This window comes from Pristiophorus japonicus, chromosome 5 (genome assembly GCF_044704955.1).
Source record: "Pristiophorus japonicus isolate sPriJap1 chromosome 5, sPriJap1.hap1, whole genome shotgun sequence".
Classification (NCBI taxonomy): domain Eukaryota; kingdom Metazoa; phylum Chordata; class Chondrichthyes; family Pristiophoridae; genus Pristiophorus; species Pristiophorus japonicus.
Window position 1 is genome coordinate 178,001,168 of NC_091981.1, and position 27,429 is coordinate 178,028,596.

A 27,429-nucleotide genomic window follows, 5' to 3' on the forward strand; every position below is an offset into this window, starting at 1 on the left:
AGAGTGTTCGACCAGCTCAACTTCTGTTTTGCCCTCCCCTCACACCATCTGTGAGAGCAACCTTGAGAAGGCTACCTTTATTCTATTTTTAGGGGTGGGCCTGACCTGGGATATTGACAAGACCTTTTGACCTAGAGAGGTTCCCCTAAAAACGTAATATTCAACAAGGTTTCTAGTTCTGTGTCTCGATTCCGGAAACAAAGCCCACTCTAAAGATGTCATTTGATTTGGACCACATGTCATTCTCTGTTTACACTAACCCAGGGTTTCTTCCTGTGGAAATTGTTTCATCCCTCTTGTCCCTATTCTCTCGGGTACAATCAGTACAAAGCCTTAGCTCTACCCTTTGAACTATGAGGCCCAAATCATAAAACTGCTTGCTTCCGAGCATTTCTTTTCAAGTATTTTCAACCACTGAACCCACACAGGGTGCGTCCCTGGCGTTTCAGCACGTACACCACGTCCATGGCCATCACGGTCTTGCGCTTGGCGTGCTCGGTGTAGGTGACTGAGTCCCTGATGACATTCTCCAGGAAGACCTTCAGCACCGCGCACACCTCCTCGTAGATCAGCCCCGAGATGCGTTTGACGCTCCTGCGGTGAGCCAGGCGGCGGATGACCGGCTTGGTGATGCCCTGGATGTTATTGTGCACCACTTTGCAGTGCCGCCTGGCTCCGTCTTTGTCCAGCCCCTTGCCGCCTTTCCCTCTGCCCGACAGTTACCTCCTTTATGACGTAGCAACATGTTTATGTTAACTCTCAACTTCCATCCATTATCTTCGCCAGCAGTTTTGTTAAGCTAACTTCAAATCCTATCCTTAGCATTATACAAAAAATACATAAACAAGGTTCAAGTCTTAACTTAAAAACAACAGATAATCGCTTAGCAACAGGGAGATTGTATATAGTGCAAAGATCTATACCTTCCGTAGGAAACCAAGACATTAGCATTTCTAAGCATTTCTCTGATCCGAAGAGACTTTCCGTCTGCAATTCGAACATCAGAGTTTAAACAGCATTTTTTCCCGTCACAGTTTTAATCGCATAACCATATACATTTTTAGGCATCCCTGATTTCTAACAGATGATCCGTTGAACGTGGAGGCTGGTGGGGTGAAAGGTGAGGACAAGAGGAACCCTATCGTGGTTCTGGATGGGAGGGGAAGGGGTGAGATCAGAAGTGCGGGAAATAGAGCAGGCACGGTCGAGGGCCAAAATCAAACACGGTAGAGGGGAATCCTCGGTTGAGGAAAAAGGAAGACGTATCGGAAGCACTAGTATGGAAGGTGGCATTGTCGGAACTGATACGGTAGAGTTGGAGAAACTGGGAGAATGGAATAGGGTCCTTACAGGAAGCGGTGAGGGGATGTGTAGTCCAGGTAGCTGTGTGAGTCAGTGGGCTTATAGTGGATACTGGTCGATAGCCTATCCCCAGAAATGGAGACGGATAAGTCGAGGAAAGGAAGGGAAGAGTTGGAGATGGACCATGTGAAGGTGAGGGAAGGGTGGAAATTGGAAGCAAAGTAAATGAAATGTTTTAGTTCAAGCCGCGAGCAGGAAAAGGCACCGATACAGTCATCAATGTACTGGAAAAAAAGGTGACGCAGGGGACCTGAGTAGGATTGGAACAAAGAATATTCCACATAGCCCACGAAAAGGTAGGCATAGCTAGGACCCATGCGGGTTCCCATAACAACACCTTTAATTTGAAGGAAGTGAGTGGAGTTGAAGGAGAAGTTGTTCAATGTGAGAACAAGTTCAGCCAGGTGGAGGAGGATGGTGGTGGATGGGGACTGGCTGGGCCTCTGCTCAAGGCTTCTGTTCTTTCTCTCTCTTTATTTCTCCTTCTGTACCTGATTTGATTTTGAATTCCTTGCGCTGTTAATTTCACAATGCTTCAACCTGATTGGTTAAGGAGGTACACATAAGGCCCATCGTGCTGTGCCGGCTCTTTGAAAGAGCTATCATTTTTGGCAGTACAAGTTCCAAAAGACATTCAGGACTAAAAAGGATTAATCTGTGCTATTTCATTTCAGTGATGTGTGGCAGTGGTAAAACACTGGCCTTTCCCTGTTTACTCGGGTCCCAGATACCTTGTAGAGGGTGCCACACCATTTCCATCTGCCACATCCAGCAACAGTGCAGCCCAAAATATTGTTGACATTAAATGGGCCTGGACAAGTCTAACTAACAGTGCCCTGCCACAGGAACGTTTAGGCCAATGTTTGCAAAACTATCTTGCAAGTTTCATATCAAGACATCAATTTTACATGAGGGTCTTGAAGTTCGACATTTTAGATTGTTACATCAGTACTACTGTGACAAACTACAGAGCTTGTGCTAATTGGGAACGCAACTAAAGTTCTCGCAGTCTCTGTTGTGATTAAAGGAAAGATATTGGAAAAGTATTTTTCCAGTTACACGAATTTTAGAATTAATATATAAAATGTTAATGCACATTATATATTACTGCAGTATTTTAATTCCTAAGGATTTATATGCTGTATAACATAATAGTTTCTTAATTGAGCGAATGGATGGGATTTGTAAATTAACTGCATGCTGCAACAAGCTTGAAATGCCTGGCCCCACATATCCCTGGATTTGGAAATGGGGAGTGAGGGTGAACACAAAGTTGGAATTGGAACTATTGATATATTTTAAACCAACGTTAAAAAAACATGTGATTATATTTGATAGGAAGTTTTATGGTCTGCCATGGTGTAGGTGGTTCAGAAATAATGAAAACTATAGGCCCCAGGTTTCTTCAAAACATCTTTCTTTGATATCCAGAATCACATTTTCACCTGCCAGTGCTGAATTCTTTTAAAACACAGTTTCACCTTAATCTCTGTTCAAGCTGAGCTCGCACGAATGACATTGAATCACTAGGATGGTTTCATCAGTGCGATATGTAAAACATTCCAGGGGTATTGTTTAAAACTTTATCAGTTCGCTGGATGTGATAGGTCAATCTAATTTCCATACTGATGCCCTGTGACATGCAAAGCACTCTATGAACCTACATGCTTGCTATTCTTTCCCTAGACAGCCCTGATTGCAGCTACCCTGACACAGTACTGGGGACTAACTATGCAAATTAAGTAGTTCAGTTCATTGAAAAGCTACACGTTGCGCTGAGGTGTTTCCAGTGGAAAATGTGATTGAATGGAGCTTTTTTTTTCAACAGGGAACTTAAGTGTTGGTATATAGTAACGGTAATAAAATCTAGTGGAAGTAACAGCCAAGGGCACTTTCCATGTCGTGTCACCACTGCTGTGGTCACATCCTGCAAGTGCCACAATGTTTTTTTTGCTCTGAACAAGTCTAGCACTGGGCAGACAACAGGAACTTGCAGTTATCTCTCCCTCCTCTTCAAAACCCACCACCCTGCCTACTCACTGTCTACCAGCACGGGGCCCATCCAACGTCTTCCACTATGACTCACCTTTAACCTATTAAGAAAGAATCTAAACCTGTTGGCACGGATGAAAAATCCAGACACACACATGTCTAAGTTAGATTGTAAGGTATAATTTCAGTATCTCCATATCTCAGTCACGATTGCAATCTCTGCTGTTAATTAGGGGTCTTCCCCAAAGCTTAGCACTTCTACAGGCTAGTACATTTGAATCCTCTGAGGACTGCTGACAGCTGCAGCACAATTTTTTTTCCAGTCTGACATTTTGTTTTAAATTTATTAAATGATAAGATGGATTAAGGAATCATCATGGCTCCATATTTTCTTCTAATTCTGAAATTAGCATTAAGAATCGTTTTTTGCACACAAGAGACATTTTCAGTCATTTTACTTTGTATTTGACATACTTTAGAAAAGAAAGGTTTATGTTATTTTTGAACTTAATGCATTTTAATTTTTTCCGCTTTTCTCCTGACAGGGCTGACACATGGAAGCTGTATCAGTTCTACTGTCACTCAGGTACCTCAGTAAAGTAGACATTCTTCATGAGTAAACCTAGAGAGTGGTAGACTATCCAACTGTGGAGTGCATCACATGCAGACTACAAATCAAACCTTGACTTTCTTGTTTGTACGGTTCAGTACTGCTTATCCACCGAGCTATCAGCCTTCCTCCCGCCCCCCCTCCCCCCCTTCAAATGAGCTAAACTTATTACATATTTAAATATGGTTCTTATTTTACTTTACATCCTATCTCAAACATTCCTGATTGTTTTTTCTATTAGCATTCTTTTAGGTAAGGGAATGTTTGTGATTGTCACCAGCTTATGATGTTAATTTTCCCCTCCCCCAAGTTTCCCTCTTTGTGTGGCCACCACAGCAAGTCTGGCAACACTGAGGCTGATCGTGGTGACAATACAGCTGCCATAATAAGAAGAATAAGCGGACGGTCTAAGATCCAGACATCTCCATGAATATTGACAATGAGCCTCAAGGGGATGGACAAGAAGGACAGATGGATTTGGTTTTTCCTTATTCAAAGAAGGAACATTCCACACTTGTGGAGAAATAAAAGTAGATCATGGAAAGCTAATTTGATAACAGCAAGGCTGTGGAGAGGTTATTGTATTACCCATACAGATTGCTATATTTGCATTATGTATTTAGAAATTCATAATGATGTAAATCTAAGGCAAAGATGTCTGTCCCTTGCCATTCGTTTCTGACTAGCATAAATTTCGACACCAGTTGCAATCTATAACTGATTATAAAGGGGTTCTTGCTCAATGGACAAATGTCCACACAAAATGCTGCACTAAATTATATAGGCCAAGAAGGTTCCATATTTGAACTCTGTTGTGTACTGAATCAGCTGGAACAGCAATACTGTTGCTCCAATCAGTCTTAGTGTCCCAAAGCTAAGGAAAAGGAATAAAATACAACTTTTTAAAATGCAATATTCTGGCCAATATTTATCCTTCAACCAGCATCTACAAACAGATTATTTGGTCATTATCACAATGCTGTTCGTGGGAGCTTGCTGTGCGCAGATTGGCTGCCACGTTTCCTACATTACAACAGTGGCGACACTTCAAAAGTACTTAATTGGCTGTAAAGTGCTTTGGGACATCCTGAGATCATGAAAAGTGCTATATAAATGCAGGTCTTTCTTTCTTTCTTTACTCCTGATTGCTACCAGTGAACCCTGTAAGAAAGAGCATTGGGCAGGGTCAGGTTCTGGCTGCTTCCGTCTTCCCACAGTCAAAAAGGTTTCAGCACTCAGCTCACACAAAGAATAGCCACTTGAACAAGGTACCAGCTGTCACCCATGGAGCAAACTACAGCCGGAATTTTACCAGCCCCGTGAGTGCGTGTTTGAAGGCGGGCCTGATGTCTAAGTGGCCGTGATTGACAGCTGGGTGGAAGTCCGCTCTAAACCCGCCTCCTTGTGAATTTCTCAAGTGCCGCCTCTGCCTGCGGATTGCAGACCTGGCATGAAGCAACGTCTCGGACAATTGAGGTAGTTAAGAGAGAAACAGAGTTAACATTTCAGGTCGATGGCCCTTCGTCAGAACTGGCAATAGTTCAAAATGTAACAGATTCTTAAGGAAGTGTTGGGGCCCTGAAAGGGGGAAGTAGGTGGAATGAACAAAAGGGAAGGTCTGTGATAGGGTGGAAGGCAGAAGAGATTTGAGAGACAAAAGGGACGATGGGCCAAATTGAGATGGTAATAGCACAAGTTAGGAAACAAAAGATGAGTCTAGATAGGGTGTGAATGGCAGAATAATTACCAGTTGCCATGGGAAACAGAGAGAAACAAAATAAAAATAAAAAAGGTGGGGGGGGGGAAGTTTTTGTAAAAAAAGGGGAGGAAAGGGAACAAAATGTGGGCAGGGGTTATGATCTGAAATTGTTAAATTCGATGTTGATTCCAGAAGGCTCTAAAGTGCCTAAATGAAAGATGAGGTGCTGTTCCTCGAGCTTGCGTTGAGCTTCATTGGAACAGTGTAGGAGGCTGAGGGTTGAGAGATCAGAGTGGGAGTGGAGCGGAGAATTAAAGTGACAGGCGACAGGAAGCTCGGGGTCACGTTTACGGACTGAACGGAGGTGTTCTGCAAAGCAGCCACCCAACCTGCGTTTGGTCTCCCCAATGAAGAGGAGACCACATCGTGAGCAGCGAATACAGTATACTAAATTGAAAGAAGTACAAGTAAATCGCTGTTTCACCTGGACAGAGTGTTTGAGGCCCTGGACAGTGGGAAGGGAGGAGGTAAAAGGGCAGGTGTTGCATCTCCTGCATTTGCACAGGAAGGTGCTGTAGGAAGGGGAGGGGGTGCTGGGGGTGGCTGCGGAATGGACCAGGGTGCCGCGGAGGGAGCGGTTCCTTCAGAAAGCTGAAAGAGGAGTGGTGGGATCACGCTGGAGGTGGCGGAGGATGATCCGTTGAACGTGGAGGCTGGTGGGGTGAAAGGTGAGGACAAGGGGAACCCTGTCATGGTTCTGAGAGGGAGTGGAAGGAGTGAGAGCAGAGGTGCGGGAAATAGAACGGACACGGTAGAGGGCCATGTTAACCACGGCGGAGGGCAATCCTCGGTTGAGGAAAAAGGAAGACATGTCAGAGCACTAGTGTGGAAGGTGGTGTCATCAGAGCAGATGCGACACAGACGGAGAAACTGGGAGAATAGAATGGAGTCCTTGCAGGATGCGGGGTGGGTGGAAGTGTTGTCCAGGTAGCTGTGGGAGTCAGTGGGCTTATAGTGAATGTTTGTCAATAGTCTATCCGCAGAAATGGAGACAGAGAAGTTAAGGGAGAGAAGGGAAGAGTCGGAGATGGACCAGTTAAAGGTGAGGGAAGGGTGGAAATTGGATGCAAAGTGGATTACATTTTCTCGTTCAGGGCGAGAGCAGGAAACGGCACCAATACAGTCATCAATGTACTGGAAAAAGAGGTAAGGGAGGGGCCCCGAGTAGGATTGGAACAAAGAATGTTCCACATATCCCACGAAAAGGCAGGCATAGCTAGGACCCATATGGATTGCCATAGCAACACCTTTAATTTGGAGGAAGTGAGTGGAGCTAAAGGACAAGTTGTTCAATGTGAGAACAAGTTCAGCCACGGAGAGGAGAGTGGTGGTGGATGGGGACTGGTTGGGCCTCTGCTCGAGGAAGAAGCAGAGCGCCCTCAGGCCACCCTGATGGGGGATGGAAGTGTAGAGGGATTGGACGTCCATAGTGCAAATGAGACAGTTGGGGCCAGAAAATTCAAAACTGTTAATGTGGCAGAGGAGTCGTGGATGTAGGTGGGAAGAGAGTGGACAATGAGAGAAAAAATAGAGTCGAGATAGGAAGAAATAAGTTCCGTGGGGCAAGAACTGACTGAAATGATGGGTCTACCTGGGCAGTCCTGTTTGTGGATCTTGGGAAGGAGGTAGAAGCAGACTGTACGGGGTTGGGGAACTATGAGGTTGGTGGCTGTGGAGGGAAGATCTCCAGAGGAGATCAGGTCAGTGACAGTCTTGGAAACGATGGTTTGATGTTCGGTAGTGGGCTCATGTTCCAGGGGGAGGTAGGAGGAGGTGTCAGAGAGTTGACGATCAGCCTCTGCAAGGTAGAGGTCGATTCGCTAAACAACAACAGCGTCACCCTTGTCAGTAGGATTAATGACAAAGTTGGGGTTGGGTCTGAGCGAGCAGTGTGCTGCAAGTTCAGAGAGAGGTCGGTTGGAGTGAGTGAGGGGAGCAGAGAGATTGAGACGGCCGATGTCCCATCGGCAGTTTGCAATGAAGAGGTCTAGAGAGAGTAAGAGGCCAGAGGGAGGGGTCCAGGTAGAGTGAGAATTCTGAAAATGGGAGAAAGGGTCAGCTGTGCAGGGGAAAGACTCCCGGCTGAAGAAATGGGCATGGAGGCGAAGGCAGTGGAAAAAGAGCTCAGCATTGTGCCGAGGTCAAAATTCATTGAGGTGGGGGTGTAAGGGGTTGAAGCTCAGGCCTTTGCTGAGGACTGATCGTTTGGGATCAGAGAGGGGAAGGTCAGAGGGGATAGTGAAAACACGGCAGGGGATGAGATTGGAAGGAATGGGATACAGAGGGAAGTGAAGTGGAAGAAGGTTCCAGAAGGGCGTTGGGGTCCAAGAGTTGTTGGAGCTTACATTCCTTTACACCTGAAAGGAAGGAATAAAGTTTTTGTTAAAGCACCAGATAAGGTGAAGGGTGAAATGGAATTGCAGCTCAGGACAGTTTAGAGATAGAGTGAGTCAGTGCTGCTGAAGAGAGAGGTCGAGAGTGTGCATGTGGCAGCACATAGCATTGAGTGTGGATCCCAGGATGCAGCGAGAGCAGTGGTTTGTGGAACGCTGAATATCACGGATTTACAAAAACTGTCCCCCACCCCCTTTTTTATTTTAATTTTATTTCTCTCTGTTTCCCATGGCAGTTGGTAATTATTCCACCATTCACACTCTATCACACTCATCATTTGTTTCCTAACTTGTGCTATTACCATCTCAATTTGGCCCATCATCTCTTTTGTCTCTCAAATCTCTTCTGCCTTTCACCCTATCACAGACCTTCTCATTTGTTCTATCCATCCCCTACACTGTTACATTTCGAACTATTGCCAGTTCTGACGAAGGGTCATCAATCTGAAATATTAACTCTGTTTCTCTCTCCACAGATGCTGCCTGACCCACTGAGATTTCCAGCATTTTCTGTTTTTATTTCAGATTCCAGTATCTGCAGTATTTTGCTTTTGTTGAGGTAGTTATGAAGCTGCTTAAAGCTATTTAAGCAGCATTTTTCCAGGTTCTAACCATTTTACCAAGTTTTTTACGAGGTTCCCCTTCCTCGGGGAACATGTCAGGTAAGTATGTCAGCTTCTCAACAACTCTGGATTGATTTACTAGTTAACAGCTGCAGAAGTGGTATAAAAGCTACCATTTCACAGCTGTTCAATTTCCATTCTTAGAAGCTGGAACCTTCAGGATTTGGAATACACTTTTCAGCTTTATGGAGGTTTGAAGTGTTTGCAGTGAACTCTCTATCCAGTGTCACCTCCTTGGAACAACCTATCTCACCACTGACAGATCGCTTCTGTCTTCTCAACTTCAGCTGTCATCTATTCCACCAGCATCGGTGCCCTTGAAAAAATCTCACCTTGGTCTTCAGAATCCCTTCACGATCAGCCCCAACACCAACATCACCAGGCACACCATCACCACCAGGCACACCAGCAACATCAACAATAGCAACCTTCTCTGCAATCACAGGACACAGGGCATCAGCACTTGACCACATTGCTTCCAGGGACACCAGGGATGGCCTCACCATGGCCAGATTTACTTCACTTGACGCTTTGCACCCTGGCTGACACATGATGCACCAGGTTGCACCACCCCACACCAGCATCATAAAGCATCCCTACAATGCTCAAGCCATTCCTTTCAGACTCGTCACCTTTGGGGGGAGGGGGTTTACTGTTATGTCTCAACATTCATTGAAACTCACTAAGCCACTTCCAAAGGTGCACACAGATCTGTCCAAGAGGACAAAGTGTTGAAAATAAAGATTTCAATGTTTGACAATGCATTAGCAGAAACTTTACATCAGCATTGGCAATAACATCCACGTGCCTACCCTTGTGTGTTGTTAGTTGGTATGATTGGACAAAGATGAGGGTGAGTATGGGGGTGGCTAGTGAAATGGGGATGTGATAATGTAGATAGAGACAGAGGGATTGGTGAGGTGCAAGGTAAGTTGGTGTGAGTAAGGATGTGCAGGGGTAGGGTAGGGAAGGCAGAGTGATGGGGATGTGATGAGTGACACAGCAGCAACATTTTGTGATCTACTAAGATCATTGAAAGGTTTGCGCCACTACAGCCAGCTCCTCCTGACGACATTCCTGCTTGTGCCCTCCTGTACAATGTGCAACCAGGCTGCGTTGGTGTCCTGGGGAGGTCTCTTCCGCCCATGGGAAGGGAAGAAAACCTCCCTGCATGCTGTGACTCCCTCCATAAGCATATAGAGGGAGTCATGGGAGAGCCTGGATGCAGCCCTACACTATTGTGCAATGCTTGTCGGTGTTTGCAACACCTCAATGCCGCAGATCACTGACAGCACAACTGTCAAAATGTATGTGGTCATGATCCCTTTAAGAAAGCAGACGGATGACATGTCATCAGATGACGTCATCAGACCTGCTTTCTTTTAATTGGCTGGAAACCTTGCAGGGTGGGCTTAACAAGCCCAATCTAGGGAAAGTCATGGGGGAAGCTAACATGGATCCAGGAGCAGGGCTGTGGCCCGCCTCGGACATCACCCGCCTCTCTCCCAGCTCGGTAGAAAAAATCGAACCTGACCTGTGTGAGTCAGCAGCTTGTGGATTCTGGAATAAAAAACTAGTATCAGTAATAGTGACCATGATTCATAAAACCCATTTGGTTCACTAATGTCCTTTAGGGAAAGGAATCTGCACTTCTTACCTGGTCTGGTCTATATGGACTCCAGGCCCACAGCAATGTGGTTGACTCTTAACTGGCCTCTGAAATGGCCTAGCAAGCCATTCAGTTGTATCAAACCGCTACAAAAAACAGTAAGAATAAAACTGGACAGACCACCTGGCATCGACCTAGTACAAGGGAAATGGCTGTGGTTGTTGGAGGCCAATCATCTCAGCCCCAGGACATCGCTGCAGGAGTTCCTCAGGCCCAACCATCTTCAGCTGCATCATCAATGACCTTCCCTCCATTCTGAGGTCAGAAGTGGGGATGTTCGCTGATGATTGCACAGTATTCAGTTCTATTTGCAACACCTCAGATAATGGAGCAGTCCATGCCCGCATGCAGCACGACCTGGACAGCATTCAGGCTTGGGCTGATAAGTGGCAAGTAACATTTGCACCACACAAGTGTCAGTCAAGGACTATCTCCAACAAGATTCTAACCACCACCCCTTGCCATTCAACAGCATTACCATCGCTGAATCCCCGATCATCAACATCCTGATTGATCAGCCACATAAATACTGTAGCTACAAGAGCAGGTCAGAGGCTGGGTATTCTGTGGCAAATGTCTCACCTCCTGACTCCCCGATGCTTTTCCACCATCTACAAGGCACAAGTCATGAGTGTGATGGAATACTCTCCACTTGCCTGGATGAGTGCAGTTCCAACAACACTCAACGCCATTCAGGACAAAACAGCCCACTTGATTGGCACCCCATCCACCACCTTAAGTATTCACTTCCTCCACCACCACCCCACCGTGGCTGCAGTGTGTATCATCTACAAGATGCACTGCAGCAACGAGCCAAGGCTTCTTCGATAGCACCTCCCAAACCCGTGACCTCTACCACCTAGAAGAACAAGGGCAGCAGGGGCCTGGGAACACCATCACCTCCAGGTTGCCCTCCAAGTCACGCCTGTCTTGGAAATATATCGCCATTGCTTCATCGTTGCTTGGGTCAAAATCCTGGAACTCTCTCTCTAACAGCACAATGGGAGTACCTTCACCACACAGACTGCAGCAGTTCAAGAAGGCAGCTCACCACCACCTCCTCAATGGCAATTAAGGATGGGCAATAAATGCTGGCCTTGCCAACAATGCCCACATCCCAGGAATGAATAATTATTTTCTCGTCAGAAGCCTCTTTAACCTTCTCATTTGTTATGAAAAAAGACTTAACTTCTCAAGTCTCTCTCTCTTCGTAACCCCTTACCCCTGGTAACAGCCTAGTGAATCTTTGCTGCCCCTTTTCAATTGATTTTATATCCTTCCTATAACGAATGTGTCCAAAACTGTACACAATAGGTCTTGTATAAATTCCTGGGTTTTAATGCTTAGTTGTTTTTGGATGATAATAGTAGTATCAGTACTAAAACATCTTGAATGAGATGGATGCAGTAATTGTATCAATTAAATATGTGATTAAAACCAAGACTACTGGAGATTTAAAATTTGAATCACAAGACATAGCGAGGGGGGTAAAAAGGGCGGGGGGCTTTGCGGTACTGATTAAAGAAACTATTACAGTGGTGAGGAGGGATGATATGTTAGAGGGATCATCAAATGAGGCCATATGGGTCAAATTAAAAAATAAAAAAGGGGCTATCACACTGCTGGGCATGTATTATAGACCCACAAACAGTGGGAGGGAGATAGAGGAGCAAATATGTAGGCAAATTGCTGCGAAGTCTAAAAACCATAGGGTAGTAATAGTAGGGGATTTTAACTATCCAAATATTGATTGGAACAAATTTAGTGTGAAGGGTATAGAGGGTGTGGAATTCTTGAAATGCATTCAAGAGAATTTTTTTAGTCGGTATGTAGCAAGCCCAACTCAAGAGGGGGCGGTCTTGGATTTAGTTTTGGGGAATGAAACTGGGCAGGTTGAAAGGGTATTAGTGGGAGAGCACTTGGGTGCTAGTGGATTCAGATTCAAGTTGGTTATGGATAAGGACAAGAATAGGCCTGGAATAAAAGTTCTGAATTAGGGAAAAGCTAATTTTGTTAAGTTAAGGAGTGATTTGACCATAGTGGACTGGAAACAGCTACTTGAAGGTAAATCAGTGTTGGAACAGTGGAAGGCATTCAAGGAGGAGATCCGGCAGGCTCAGGCCAAACATGTGCCCTTAAAGAAAAAGGCTGGGAAAAATATTTCTAGAGCCCCCTGGATGTCTAAGGACTTACAGCGGAGGATTAAGAAAAAAAGGGATACTTATGTCATATACCAACGGCTAAATACTTTAGAATCTTTAGAGGAATATAGAAAGTTAAGAGACAAAATTAAAAAGGACATTAAGAATGCTAAGAGAGAGCATGAGAAATTCTTGGCCAGTAAAATTAAGGAAAACCCCAAGATGTTCTATAAATATATTAAGAGTAAGAGGGTAACTAAAGAAAGGGTAGGGCCTATTAGATACCATGAGGGTAATCTTTGTGTGGAGGCGGAAGATGTTGGGAAGGTTCTTTATGAATACTTTGCATCTGTTTTCACAAAGGAAAGGGGCAATGCAGATACTGCTATCGAGGAGGAGTGTGATATTCTGGGTGAAATAAATAAAGTGAGAGAGGAAGTATTAAGGGATTTAGCAGCTTTGAAAGTAGATAACTCCCCAGGCCTGGATGAAATGCATCCCAGGCTGTTGAGCGAAGTAAAGGAGGAAATAATAGAGGCCTTGACCATCATTTTCCAGTCCTCTTTGGATCTGGGCATGGTGCCGGAGGATTGGAGGACTGCTAATGTAGTACCCTTGTTTAAGAAGGGAAAAAGGGATAGGCCGAGTAATTACAGGCCGGTCAGCCTAACCTCAGTGGTGGGAAAATTATTGGAAAAAATCCTGAAAGAAAGGATAAATCTGCATTTGGAAAGCCAAAGATTAATTAGGGGCAGTCAGCACGGATTTGTTAAGGGAAGATCGTGTTTGTCTAATCTGATTGAATATTTTGAGGAGATAACTAAGAGGGTCGATGAGGGTAGTGCGTACGATGTAGTATATATGGACCTTAACAAGGCTTTTGATAAGGTCCCACATGGTAGACTGGTCATGAAGGTTAAAGCCCATGGGATACAGAGCAAAGTAGCAAATTGGATCCAAAATTGGTCTGGAGGTAGGAAGCAAAGGGTAATGATAGATGGATGTTTCTGTGACTGGAAGGATGTTTCCAATGGGGTTCCCACAGGGCTCAGTACTGGGTCCCTTGCTTTTTGTGGTATATATCAACGATTTAGATTTGAATATAGGGAGTATGATTAAGAAGTTTGCAGACGACACTAAAATTGGCTATCTGGTTGATAATAAAGAGGAAGGTCATGAGCTGCAGTAGGATATCAATCTACTGGTCAGATGGGCAGAGTAGTGGCAAATGGAATTTAATTTAGAGAAGTGTGAGGTGATGCACTTTGGGAGGGCTAATAAGGAAAGGCGGTAGGCCATTTAATAGTGTAGATGAACAAAGGGATCTTGGAGTGCTTGCCCCTGAAAGTAGCAAGCCAGGTGGATAAGATGGTTAAGAAGGCATATAGAATGCTTGCCTTTATTGGCCGAGGCATAGAATATAATAACAGGGAGGTTATGCTTAAATTGTATAATACTTTGGTTAGGCCACAGCTGGAGTACTGCATGCAGTTCTGATCACCATATTATAGGAAGGACGTGATTGCACGAGAGAGGGTGCAGAAGAGATTTACTAGGATGCTGCCTGGAATGGAGAATCTTAGTTATGAGGATAGATTGGATAGGCTGGGTTTGTTCTCGTTGGAACAGAGGAGGTTGAGAGGAGACCTCATCGAGGTGTACAAAATAAGGAGGGGCCTGGACATAGTGGATAATAAGTGTCTATTTCCATTGGTGGAGGGGTCTATTACGAGGAGGCATAGTTTTAAGGTGGTTGGTGGAAGGTTTAGAGGAGATTTAAGGGGGGCTTCTTTATGCAGAGGGTTCTGGGGATCTGGAACTCGCTGCCTGGAAGAGTGGTGAATGCAGAAACCCTCATCACTTTTAAGAGATGGTTAGATGAGCACTTAAAGTGCAGTAACCTAGAGCTGGTAATTGGGATTAGACTGGATGACCTTTTGTTGGACGGCACAGATATAATGATAAGTATTGCAGGGAATAGAATACGGCCAGGGTGATTTCCTGGACTAGTGTCGATTGCCTGGATGGGTCGGAGAGGAATTTTCCCAGAATTTTTCTCCCTAAATTGGCCTGGGTTTTTATCTGGTTTTTGCCTCTCCCAGGAGATCACTTGGCTCCAGTAGGGATGGAGTGTAGATGTTTTTCAGTATAAGGAGTGTCGCAGTTGTGTGAGGCGGACTGGTTGGTCTGGGTGCTCTTTGCCTTTCCGTCATTGTTCATAGGTTTATATGTAACCTTTAGGGCTGCTGACCAAGGGCCGTGCGGCTCTTTGTCAGCTGGCGCGGACACAATGGGCCGAAATGGCCTACTTCTGCGCTGTAAATTTCTATGTTTCTATGTTTCTAATTGCGATTATTTTTTTTAATTGGTTGACAGCCCTAATTTATTTCCTGTCTCTATTTTAAGTTCCAAAATGTATTGCATTATATTTTACGGATCAAACTGCACCAGCCATGTATCTGCCCATCCGGCCATCATATCTATATCCTCTTGCAGTCCATCTTAACCCTGGTCACAATTTATCACACCCAATTTTGTGTCAGTGGCAAAATTCATTGTGGGTCAAATGTTATTTTCTTAGGAACTATTTTACCTTTTATTTTATTCAATTTTATTTACTGTGTGAGTTGTTGTCTCTCTACATGTCAGAAGGAGGTAAATAAAATAATGAATGAAAATTCATATCAGTTCAGAAACCTGGATGTTCATTTACTATTGATGTTTCGATCTCAATGGCTCGGGCATAGCTGGAGTACCTGTAATTAATTTTGCGTCTAAAGTGCTTCACCTGAAAATAAATATGAAATGGAAAGCAACAGACGGAAAGACCACAGCCTAATATTATTAATTTTCAGAACTGCCATAAGCTTTCCACATGAGCTCTGTCAAACAAAGGCCAAGTTACCCCAGGCTGGTCTGCTAGCAGTTAGTTAACAGCATTATTGGCAGCAGCCTGGCAAAATGTCACCTCTCCTCCTCATAGTCAGACAAAGAAGGGGGAGAGTGGAAGTACACAAAAAAATTTATTATTGTAAAGTTGCAAACTTTCTGTAAAAAGAAAATATTGCACAATGGAAAACATGAGAGATTTGCTACAGTAATTTTTAACATAATAACCTTCCCATAAATTTGGATTTGCTTGCCACAAACAAACCTAAGTATCATACAGTGGAACCCACTGGTGTTTATATGCTCCAGCTTGTCTATTTTTACTTGTCAAAATTTACAAAAAGCTAATGGGTAAACTCCACTTTATGGACTATTGTATAAAATACAGACAGTTCATGGTTAATTTGATTTCCCATAATGGAACATAAGACTGTGGCTACAAGGAGAAATGATGCATCTCATTTCCACATTTCTGAGATTGGGGGTAAATATTTCCAGATTCTAGAATAATGTGGTGACAGTTAAAGCATTTCCTTTCCATCTTGGAAGTATGTTTTCCCCCATTTTCTAATTTTAGTAAAAAACGATATTCAATTATTAAAGCAAGTTGACATGCTTTATACCCACATCTACTTTTCATTAAAACTGCGAGCATAGGAAAATAGCCATTTATTATAGGTTTGAAACTCAATTCTGGTGCCTTTTATTTTATGGAGGGGAGGTGGGTTTTGTGCTAATTAAAGTGATAGCTGGGGAATGGAATACTTTTTCCAATTTTCTTAACCAGTGTCAGTCAGCCTGAAAAATCTCCCCAGTCAAGAAAACACACTCGGATGCAGAGCTTGCCTGAGATTTGGGATTAAGGTACATGTTGGAGTAGAATACTCCACATCTGGTTACACCATACATAATTGGTTTGAGGGTGCCAAAGCTCATTTTACTTAGGACTCGTACAGCCAGCAAACAGATTTCATCCCATCAGTGTGGGTTAGAATGAAATGTAGGTCACTGAGGTGAAAGGGCATAGTGCTCACCCAGTACATCATGCAGACTCCCAAAGCCTTTTCTTCTTTGCACTGGTTTGTTTTGCATTTTTGAGGAGCAGGAGAAAGGAGAGGAGAGGAAAACAAGAGAAGAGAGAGGTGAAAGAAAGTGATTGGCCAATTCCAAACAGTTCCTAAGCAATTGTTAGTGGCAACCATGATTATAGTCTGTTGTTTTAATTCCTGGTGTGAATGTAGTAGAGCAGTATTTAGTTTGTGGCTATACAGCCTATAGCATCAATATTCCACATGTATAAAATGATTACAGTCTTAAGAGAGCACAATGTTGCAGAATCTGATTTGAGGACATAAATAAACTTCTTACCATGAGTTTCATAGCCTTCTGGAAGAGAAACTAAAAAAGAGCTTCCTGCAAGGAATGTTAAGGAGATGACTACCCTTGTCAAATCAGTTCTTTAAATACGCATAGTCATAACAGGGATTGCACAACTGTAGAATAAAGGAAGATGGTAAGTTCCAAATGCTTGTTTATGAGAAGAAGGGAATGGCAGCTTGGTGGTTATGTTATTGAACTAGTAATCCAGAGACCTAGACTAATGATCTGGAGACATGAGTTCAAATCCCACAGCAGCTGGGGAATTTAAATTCAAATAATTAAATAAATCTGGAATAAAAAGCTTGTTGCAGTAATGTAAAAACCCCATCTGGTTCACTAATGTCCTTTAGGGAAGGAAATCTGCCATCCTTACCCAGTCTGGCCTACATGTGACCCCAGACCCACAACAATGTGCTTGAAATGGCCTATCAGTTGTATTCAAGAAAGGCAGCTCACCACCACTTCTTGAGGGCAATTTGGGATTGGCAATAAAAGTTGGCCTTGCTGGTGATGCCCACATCCTGTGAATGAATAAAAAAAGGATAAACTGGTCAAACTCTAGTTTAAGGGTCTTGATGATTATGAAAAGCTGTTCTAATTCACTCTTTTCTGTGAGATAGCTTACATTTAGCAGGGGACTTGAACATACTTTAATAAATTAACTATCAATCTTTCACACTTGCGCTGATACGAACAATTTAGAAGGCAGCTCTACTGAGATGTTTTAAACTGCTGTTTTTTACAAGATTGGGACAAAATTATTATTTGAATGAGAAAATTTGACCTCGGTGGAAATAATATGTGCATTAAAATGACAAGAGAAGCCACCTCATTAACACTCCCTGTAGGAAATCGGCTATCAGTCTCTCTTCCAGGATGAAATGAAACTCATCAGTTTAATGACCAAGCATTTGAATCCGAGTGAAATGCAATTTGTGCAGGTCTGTTTCATAGCTTTGTATCATTAGAGGCTGATAAAATGGGACTATATATACAAAAACTGTACACAACACATGAAGGATATCACATGGGTTGAAGTCTGACACAGGAGGAACACAGTTTTAATGGGCGAAAACCATGAGACCAAAGGGCAGTTTATAAACCGCATCTGAACCCTAAGGTTGCATCAATGAAACTGTTCAACCTGCATCACTCTTCAAGTGGCATTCGGAAATGATTTTATTTTAGTTTCAGTGATTAATTCTCAAATGAAGGCTGATGGCAGATGCCATGCAAGCAGCAGCAAACTGCAGGTCTGGACATCAAAATCAAGTATTTGAACTGGAGTGAGAATCATGCTTTATTTATAGCAGACCAGCATATCATACACGTTAGATTAAAGCTTTGTAGCCATGTCTTTTTCCAATACAGCCCTAGAATTCGCCAACAAAATAAGCTTTTTTTTATACAAGGGCTCCATAAAGAAGTTGTGGTATTCAAGAGATGTTGGTCATCTGCTACAAAAGGAAGACATTCTAAAACTTACTAACCCCTCTTTTAAAAACCATTTAGAAAATTCTAAACTACCCAAAAACACACCTCAAAATGTCCTAACAATGTAGCTGTTCTTTCCATGGACATCTTGTCCATTTCCAGCATTTTCTGTCTTTACTTATGGGGAAATTTTCCAAGACTCCATTGGTGGCACATAGCCTCAAGGGCAGTGGTCAGGAAATTAGGCCCTCAGCTATACTTCCCACTGTGTCTGATTTCCCAATCATCGATTACTTTGCACTTGCATGAACTCCTTATTACATTTTACTCTATGTATTATGTTTTGCTGGGTCGTCATCAATGTTTGATTCCACCAACAATACACGCATTATTTTTGGTGGCTTTGACTTTGCGGCTTACACTGGGGTAATGATGGGTATTCCTTTGAGGTTCTGATTGCACTGCATAACTTGAGATGAGGAAGATGGGTTTGTGAGCTGCTGTGACAAAAATATACTTCTGTTTGTATGAAGTTTTAATTTCCATTGCTAAAAACAGCATGTAAGGTGTTAATATTCATGATAACACTATGGAGGTGAAATTTGATAAGGCACAAAAACGGGCGCGGGTACCGCAATATGAGATATGCCCACAGCTGCCAATTTGTTGCTGTCTGCTAATTAACATGATAGGAGCGCATAGCCTAGCGATGAACACACTGCAGACTGGCAGTGCACTCAGCAAGGGGCCGAAGTTTGCATAGCTGGAGTGAAGCTAGCTTTATTTAAAGCTAGCCTGCTGCTTTTCAAGGCAGTCTCCAGCTCTTAAAGCTGAATTGCCTTCTGCACATAAAAGATGGGAAAAGTACTTCAGTATTAACACAAGTGGCTCAACAGGCCAGGGAAAGGGCACCCAGGGTCTTAGAATGGTTACAGCACAGAAGGAGACCATTTGGCCCATCAAGCCTGTGCCGGCTCTCTGCAACAGCACTTCAGCTAATCCCACTCACCTGCCCTTCCCCCGTAGCCCTGCAGCACTCCAGCTCTGTGCAGAGAGTCAACACTACATTATCATCATAGGCAGGCCCTCAAAATCGAGGAAGACTTGCTTCCACTCTAAAAGTGAGTTCTCAGGTGGTTGTACAGACCAATGTGCGAATTATAGTCTCTGTCACAGATGGGGCAGACAGTGGTTGAAGGAACCGAGACTTTGCTTCGACGTGAGTGTCCTCAATTCCATCCCACAGCATGCTACCAGCCACCATCTCAGCAAAACCCCAGCCCTGCACGAGGTAGAAAAGGCCACCCATCAACTCAAGAACAACAAGGCATCAGGAGCAGATGGAATCCCTGCCAAGGCACTAAAGTATGATGGAGAAGCACTATTATCATGAATGCATGATCTCAGCTCTCTTATCTGGAAGGAGGAGAGCATGCCAAGAGATCTCAGAGATGCCGTAATCGTGACCATCTTCAAAAAAGGAGACAAGTCCGACTGCGGTAACTACAGAGGAATCTCCCTGCTGTCGGCCACTGGAAAAGTCATTGCAAGAATCCTCCTCAATCATCTTCTCCCTGTGGTTGAAGAGCTCCTCCCAACACCACAAGAGAGGTTCTCTTCCCACGAGGGCCAGAAGGCCCTCCAGAAAGAAGGATATGGGATCAGATCGCCCAGGTGCGGTCATTACCAGCAGTGCCGCCCCCCCCAGGACCTGTCTCCAGTGCCCGAATACATTTCATGGCCTCAGACAAGTGATCAAGTTCAGTGAATACATCTTCAAGATCTGACTCCTATTCACTGCACCACACACTGTCACCGACCCCCCCCCCCCCACTCACCTACCAACAATCTCTACCAAACATGAGGCACACCTCACATTCCTAGCTTCATCTCAGCCGCTTGGAGGAGACAGTGCTGGCCATTCTTGGTAGGGGCATGGCTGAGCCCTTGGCCAGTGGCAGGGCTGAAAGAATACAAGATGTTGGCGTCCTCATGTTATCCTCCTTTTCACATCCCACTTCGCCCTCATCTCACAATTTCTTCTGATTTATAACCTGAACATGTAAGCATGCACCTCTTGCTCCTCCCCTCACCATAACCCTACCCTTGTGCCTTCCTAATTTCAGACACCCAAGAAATCCAGCCTGCTCAGCCAATGATTGGCCACGAAGAGGGAGAGGAGTGATGAAGGAGAAGAAACACCATCACTCGATTTCACACTCGTACTGCCTGCTTATTATAATAATTGTTATGTGCAGCAGGATCTGCACATGGTGAGACACCGGGCACAAATGCGTTGGAGCCAGGACAGGAGGAAAGGTTAGCGCAGGTGCTAGCTTGCTGGAGGGTGAGGTCGCACACTCGTTTTGCTGCAGAGGACTCAGATGAGGACTTCGATGGGCCAGGCCACAGAAGGCAGCTGATGGGTGTACACACCCAGATGTTTGGTGCACTGGAAAGCCTGCCGGAAAGTCCGCGCTGAATATCAAGGAGCATGGAGAAGTCCAGCACCAATTTGGCACAGGGCTTTGCGCAGAGATTGGAGCCCATCCTTTCCAACATGGAATGGGTAGCTACCTCCATCAACACATCTGTTGAGCCAACCATGATGCAGCACCTGATGGCCGTTGTCTCAGCTTCCATTGCAGCAGAAGAGTATCCACCCAATGTCTGAATGCTGCAGTGGAAGCTCAGACTGCTGCCATCATGGCTCTCGATGCCAGTGTGCAAAGGGGCCTCCAGGACATCACAGCACTATAGCAATCTGTGTTCCGGCAGATCTGCTCCTTAATGACCCTCTGCGGATATAGCCTCTGATGAGAGCCCTTACGCACCCCCTCCTTCCTCTTCAAGTAGCTTGTCCTGTTCTGTGTGGCCTCTGCTCATACTTCCAGTCATGCGCATGGCCAAGAGGAAGCCCTACTAGACCACCCATGTCTATAAGCAACTGGTTTGTGCACAAGCCTTTAAGTCACCACTAAAGTACTTCCGCACCAGCCAGACCACTCCCTGCAGACTATTGAAACTTTGAACAAGTATGGAAAAGCACCCAAAATGTGTAAAATTGCAGTAACACCCGGAAGAAATAATCCAGCAACCTATAGTTAATGATCCCTTTACATAGTGTTGGTGGGGGTGGGGGGTCCTTCGTGCCATTGAATGCGTGTTAAGTTGTTGGAGGTTAAGAGAGGGTGTCGGCCAGAGCGTGGATCTCCAAAATGGCAGTGCTGGCGTCAAATCAATGTTGCATGCTGACTGACGTCATGATCTGCCTACTCTGCATACTGCCGGTGGTTGTTGGTGCATGTGCTAACCCCTTTACAAATATGTTGGCCAAAAAACGGTGCTACAGAGCCACATTTCATCACTCCCATCTTGTGAAGCAATGGCCTATTTAGGCTGAAGGCCACACTCCAGTAAATGTACAGGTGCTAGCTGCATGGATGGAGCTTGCTAACCAAGTTAATGCAGTCATCCAGCTCCCTCATACTTGGCTGCAAATGAGAAAGGCATTTGTTGGTATCAGGAGCAAGGAGAAAGTGAATGTACTCCCTGTGTTCAAAGTTCTTGTGGAGCCCATGGCACCAAATTAAATTGTCTATGTTGCACCAACTCTAGTTGAAACTCTCAATCACTCAGTTGAAATTCTCAATCTTTTACTTTTTCCTCTGTTGCCAAATAAGATAACGAATTATTTCTTTAATTCTTTCTGAACTCAGGATTATTTTATCACTCTTTGTTACTGTTCAAATGTTAAACTTTTAAGTTGTCTTCAGTCTATGATTGTTGTCCAGATCCCAGTAAACTTCTCCCACCCTCATGCTTTTTTTTAATACTTTAGATTCAGCGTCACCAGCCATCCATAAGCCACTGGTCAGAAGCAGACCTTGCGTCCCCTTTAATTCAGGCAGCACCCTTTCTGCCCAATATCTAGGTAAATGGTAGCAATACCCTGAAATCAAAACAGTAACCTTTACTCAATATACCAGCTACTGGGCTGTATCACATGCCACTACATGATTCTGCACTCAGAAAGTGGACTGGATCAACTCTCTTACCTGAGGGTCTTTGTCATTCAGGCACGGGACCAACAAGTGGTTTTATTTATTTAAGACAGATGATTGAACAGTAAACTGTATAACACCATGAAACATACCTCATTTTACCCTCATGAATATGTAAAGTAATGCATATACCACTTACTTTCTAAATATAAGCTGTAGGATCCGGTCCTCCTTCCCAACGGCAAAAATTGGACTATTGAATATAAAAACGCAGAACTGCGTTACAGCATGCAAAAAGAGCTGGGCAGGAAAGAGTTAATTCTTACATTTACAGCCAAACCATCAGACATCATGAAGGACAGGATATCTGCCATCGAGCTGAATCACCAGACAATGGCAGCCAAAGAGAGACATTCACACCTTCAATGGTTTCCTGCCTGAAAAGATACAGGAACATTTATATATTCATTTACCATAAGGGGTTACATTGTTTAAAGAACGTACCCTGGACTGTGGCTCCAGAAAGGCTGGTGTCAAGGTAGGCCTAGACAATGGACCGGACCCTGAGCCACGCAGATATGAATACTAATAGAAAACTAACCTTGTAAAGGATCTCATAACTATCATGAACAATGACTCCAGATGGGAAACAATTAGCCATCAAGAGTTCACATTTGATGCGGCCATCATATTCAATCTGTTCCAAGATGCAGCCATCATATTCATTTGATGCGGTCATCATGTTAAATCTGTTCTAAGATTGCAAGTGGGTTTTTGGGATAAAGAAGACCCATTGTCAAAGGCCAGCAGCAGCAGAATACTTTGCTTGAAAGAAAGTGCTATTGCCTGAGGCTTTGCCTGAAAGAAAGTGCTGCCTCTTTTCATGCATTGCTTTCTCGCTTCTCGGCCTTTTGGCTAAGATTGAGTGTAGTATCTGTTGATTGGGCATTTATATGCAAATTGACTGATTTGCAGAAATTTGGTTTTTCTAGTTTTGCTGGCTCTGGCCTTTGGCTTGAGCCAAGCGCCAATTGGAGAGAAGAGGAAAATCTGCATGTTGACCGACCATTCGGCGGGCCTGCAGGCCTGTCAGGGGGCGGGCCTCAAGCCCCGGACTGGCGCAACGACAGATTGAGGACTTTGGCCAAAATACACATCGAAAGGAGGAATCTGCAACCCGGATGGCGGCCAACTGAGCGGCGAACCAGGGTGTCAGAAACACCATCCGAGTGACGGTAAAGAAAGTGGATGGACAGACAACCATCAACCGGGACCTGTTCGTGAAGAAAATCCTGCTGGGAACATGTGGCATGAAAGTCGCCGACATCTTCGCCTTCCGAAGAGAGGTTATTTCGATGTGACCTTCAGAACCGTCGCCCTCTGCCTGAAGTTCCTCAAGGGTTTGAAGGAGGCCAGTGAACCGCTGCATTCAGTGCTAACTTGGGAGCCACTCTTCACCCTCCCATCGCAGAGAAGACGCACTATCACAGTGCAGATGTACAACCCCCACTTCCCGGTCATTGATGTGCTGACTTTCCTCGACAGGTATGTCGATGGGGCAGGAAACAGCAGCGATGTGAAAGACTTGCACGGGATATGGACCAGAAAACGCCAGATCCAGATCACCATGAAGGTGGACGCCAGCGGAACCATCCTGCACCTCCCCTCCAGCTTTGCCATCGGAGGAAGTCGGGGCTACATGGTGTACGCTGGCCAACCCAACGTGTGCCGCACCTGTGGGAAGGCAGGCCATGTGGCAGCAAGCTGCAAAACTCTCATCTGCCGAAACTGCAACAACCAAGGCCACCAGACAAAGGACTGTAAGGAGACCAAGTGCTGCAACCTCTGTGGTCTGGCTGGGCACCTTTACAAAAACTGCCCCAAACGCAACTTCAGCTATGCGCAGGCAGCAAAGAACATTGCACCAGAGGAGGAGGAAGCTGAGGAACACAACGCTCCAGAGGAGAGCCACACCCTCCACCCGACCAACGCCCCCATGAACTCGGAACAAGTCGGCGAGGAAGAGAAGCCTGGCACGGTGAGCTGCGAGACACCAGCAGCCAGCAGCGAACCTCTCCCCCAGCGCAACGAGTCCAGCAACGAGGAGACAGCAGACGATGAAGCGGGATGGAAGACCATCAAGAAAAAGGCCCGCAAGCGTAAGGACAACAGGCGAGCAAGGGCCCCTGCGGAAACAACAGGGAAGAGGCGACTACATACCTCGTCAGACAGCAGCGGCGGCAGCTCGTCTGATGAGGAAAGGCGAGATAAAGCCTCTCACCACCGACACCAAAGCAAGAGGCAACACGCCAACCCACAGCCACAGGCGACCGGGAGCAGTGAAGCGACCAACACAGCCCTGCTCCAGGAACCCGCGAGCAGCGAAGCGCCCAGCGCACATGAGCTCCGGAACACCGAGAGCGAACCAGCGACCAACGCAGACCAGCTCCGGGAGAACGGGAGCAGCGAAGTGCCCAGCACACCCCACCTCCAAAATACCGGGAGCGACACAGCGATCGAAGCACACCAGCTCGAGAACGCTGTGACTTATGAAAAGAGGGAACCACCAACACCAGGCGAGGACAGTGGAGAGGACATATCGGACTTTATCGCAACACTAGAGCATTCCCCTGGTCGAAACACTCCCACGGCAGAGGATGACGAGCACACCAGCCCAGGTGAAGTAGACTTTTATTGTAATCGCCTATATATTCCGGAACCGGCCACTAGGCAGACCTCAGACTTAAAGGACGATTTACTTGAAGTGTAATGTTTGTAACTGTAAACAGTAACGTTAAAATGGATTTAAAAATTGCTACTATTAACGTGCGTAGCGTAAAATCTACTACGCGATGTGTTTCCACCTTGGGGTACCTCGCCAAGGTCAAAGCGGACCTGCTTTTCTTGCAGGAGTGCGGTCTGCCGTACTTTAGCAGTTACCGGCAGTGGTCACGATGGTGGACCTATGGACCATCCATATGGTCAGGAGGCAACGACAGCCGGGCTTCCGGCCTGGGCATTCTGCTGCGGGGAGGCCACTTCACCATCACCGAAGTTAAGGAGGTGGTGGGCGGCCGCCTCCTCGTAGCAGACATAATGTACAAAAACTCCCCTCTCAGGTTAATTAATGTTTACGCCCCAGTTCACAAGAACGAGAGGCTGGCCCTTTTCCAGCAGCTCCCAATGCTACTGGCAACATCCAGGCCGGTCATTCTGTGCGGTGACTTCAACTGCATCATCGATGCGGCTGGACGATCCAGCAGAGCCGACGGCAAACTGGACGCCACGTCCAAACTCCTGATGGATGCGGTAAAAGATGCCAAGCTGTGCGACGTCTTCAGCAACCCTGCAGACGGAGCACCGCTCAGATACACCTGGTCGAGACCAGACGGGTCCGCCCGTCCCAGAATAGACTTCCTGTTTGTGTCCCACACGCTCAAGGTCAGATCCACCGACGTCACGCCGGTGTTCTTCTCTGACCACTGCCTCCTACTGGCCGACTGTCGCCCACAGGAAAACCAGAAAGTTGGCAGAGGGATATGGAAGCTGAACGTGAAACTGTTGACTCTGGAAAACGTTGAGGAACTCAAGAGGGATTACAAAGGTTGGAGAACCGTAAAACCCCTCTGCAATTCCCCGATGCACTGGTGGGAAACAATCAAGACGAACATCAAGAGGTTCTTCATCCTCAAAGGTCTTCAGCAGGCGAGAGGGAGACAGAGGGAATTGTCCCAACTCCAGACGAATATGCAAAACCTGCTCCTGCTTCAGTCGATGGGGGTCGACGTCGGGGAGGAACTCGAAGAGGTGAAGGGCCAGCAAGCCTCGCTCTTTGCCTCAGAGTCCTCCAAGATCACCTTCCGCTCCAGAGTCCGCTCCGTCGAGCAGGACGAGACGTGTTCGCGTTTCTTCTTCCAAAAGGTACACAGGGGGAGCTCTGTGATCACCAGCCTAAAGGAAGAAGACGGTTCTGTGACGTCTTCGCAGCCTGACATGCAGAGGATCAGCAAATCCTTCTATGCCAGGCTGTACAACGTCAAGCCCACAGACCGCGCGGCCTCCCATTCTTTCCTGTCGTCTATTTCGGAGGTCTTAGAAGACAGCAAGCGGGAGAGTCTGGACCACCCGCTAACTCTGACCGAGCTGACAAAGGCCGTCCGGTCCTTCGAGACGAATAAAACTCCCGGAAGCGACAGCTTACCGGTCGAGTTGTACTCGGCTCTGTGGGACTGGATAGGCCCAGACCTGCTGGAAGTATACGGAGGTATGCTTCTGGCCGGCAGCATGTCAGAATCGATGAGGAAAGGCATCATCACCCTCATCTACAAGCAGAAGGGGGAGAGGGAGGAAATCAAAAACTGACGGCCCATTTCGCTGCTCAATGTGGACTACAAGATCCTGTCAAAGGTCATCGCCAACAGGGTCAAGTCTGCTCTTGAGCTGGTGATTCACCCGGACCAGACCTGCGCTGTCCCTGGCAGGAAGATCTCTGATAGCCTCGCGCTACTCAGGGATACGATTGTCTACGTGCGGGACAGGAGGGTGGACACCTGCTTAATCAGCTTAGACCAGGAGAAAGCCTTTGACAGGATATCGCACACGTATCTGATGGACGTGCTCTCCAAAATGGGGTTTGGGGAGGGTATCCGAAATTGGGTCAAACTGCTCTACACAGACATCAGTAGTGCAGTCCTAATCAACGGGTGGGAAACTCAAAGCTTTCCAATCAGATCTGGAGTCAGGCAAGGCTGCCCTCTCTCGGCTGTCTTGTTTGTGTGTTGTATCGAGCCCTTTGCCGAGTCCATCAGGAAGGATGCGGGCACTGGAGGGGTGACGATCCCAGGCAGCGGAGGTGCTCAGGTCAAGACCTCCCTATACATGGACAACGTCGCCGTTTTTTGCTCGGATCCGCAGTCGGTCCGCAGATTGCTCACAATCTGCGACCAGTTTGAACTGGCCTCGGGAGCAAAGGTCAATCGCAGCAAGAGCGAGGCTATGCTCTTTGGCAACTGGACCAACTGAGCCTTCATTCCCTTCACCGTCAAGCCAGATTTCCTGAAGGTGTTGGGAATATGGTTTGGAGTGGATGGGGCGTGCGCCAAAAACTAGGACGAGCGTATCGCCAAGGTCAAACAAAAACTGGGATGGTGGAAGATGCGCTTCCTCTCCATGG

The 27,429-nt window shown here is 45.8% G+C and overlaps 1 protein-coding gene and 1 pseudogene across 1 annotated transcript; one reads left to right on the plus strand and one right to left on the minus strand.

Annotated features, from left to right (window-relative positions):
• Positions 1 to 407: 407 nt before the first annotated feature.
• LOC139264120 (histone H4-like) lies at positions 408 to 22,995 on the minus strand. The gene is made up of 4 exons (XM_070880212.1): positions 22,858 to 22,995; positions 15,247 to 15,337; positions 924 to 987; positions 408 to 717 (listed from the first exon to the last, which is right to left on the minus strand). The coding sequence occupies exons 1-4, from the start codon at positions 22,993 to 22,995 to the stop codon at positions 408 to 410; spliced, it is 603 nt and encodes a 200-aa protein (XP_070736313.1).
• Positions 22,996 to 23,151: 156 nt separating this feature from the next.
• On the plus strand, positions 23,152 to 23,286 carry LOC139264915 (U2 spliceosomal RNA; annotated as a pseudogene).
• The last annotated feature ends 4,143 nt before the right edge of the window (positions 23,287 to 27,429 follow it).

Excerpts from the sequence above, each read along its gene's own strand:
- LOC139264120 (XM_070880212.1), bottom strand. The coding sequence starts at position 22,995 with ATGACCGCATCAAATGAATATGATGGCTGCATCTTGGAACAGATTGAA. Across the intron at positions 15,338-22,857 it reads GTTATGAGATCCTTTACAAG|GTGAAGCACTTTAGACGCAA; the intron begins GTTAGTTTTCTA and ends ATTTATTTTCAG. Across the intron at positions 988-15,246 it reads AATAGTAAATGAACATCCAG|ACGGAAAGTCTCTTCGGATC; the intron begins GTTTCTGAACTG and ends TTCGAATTGCAG.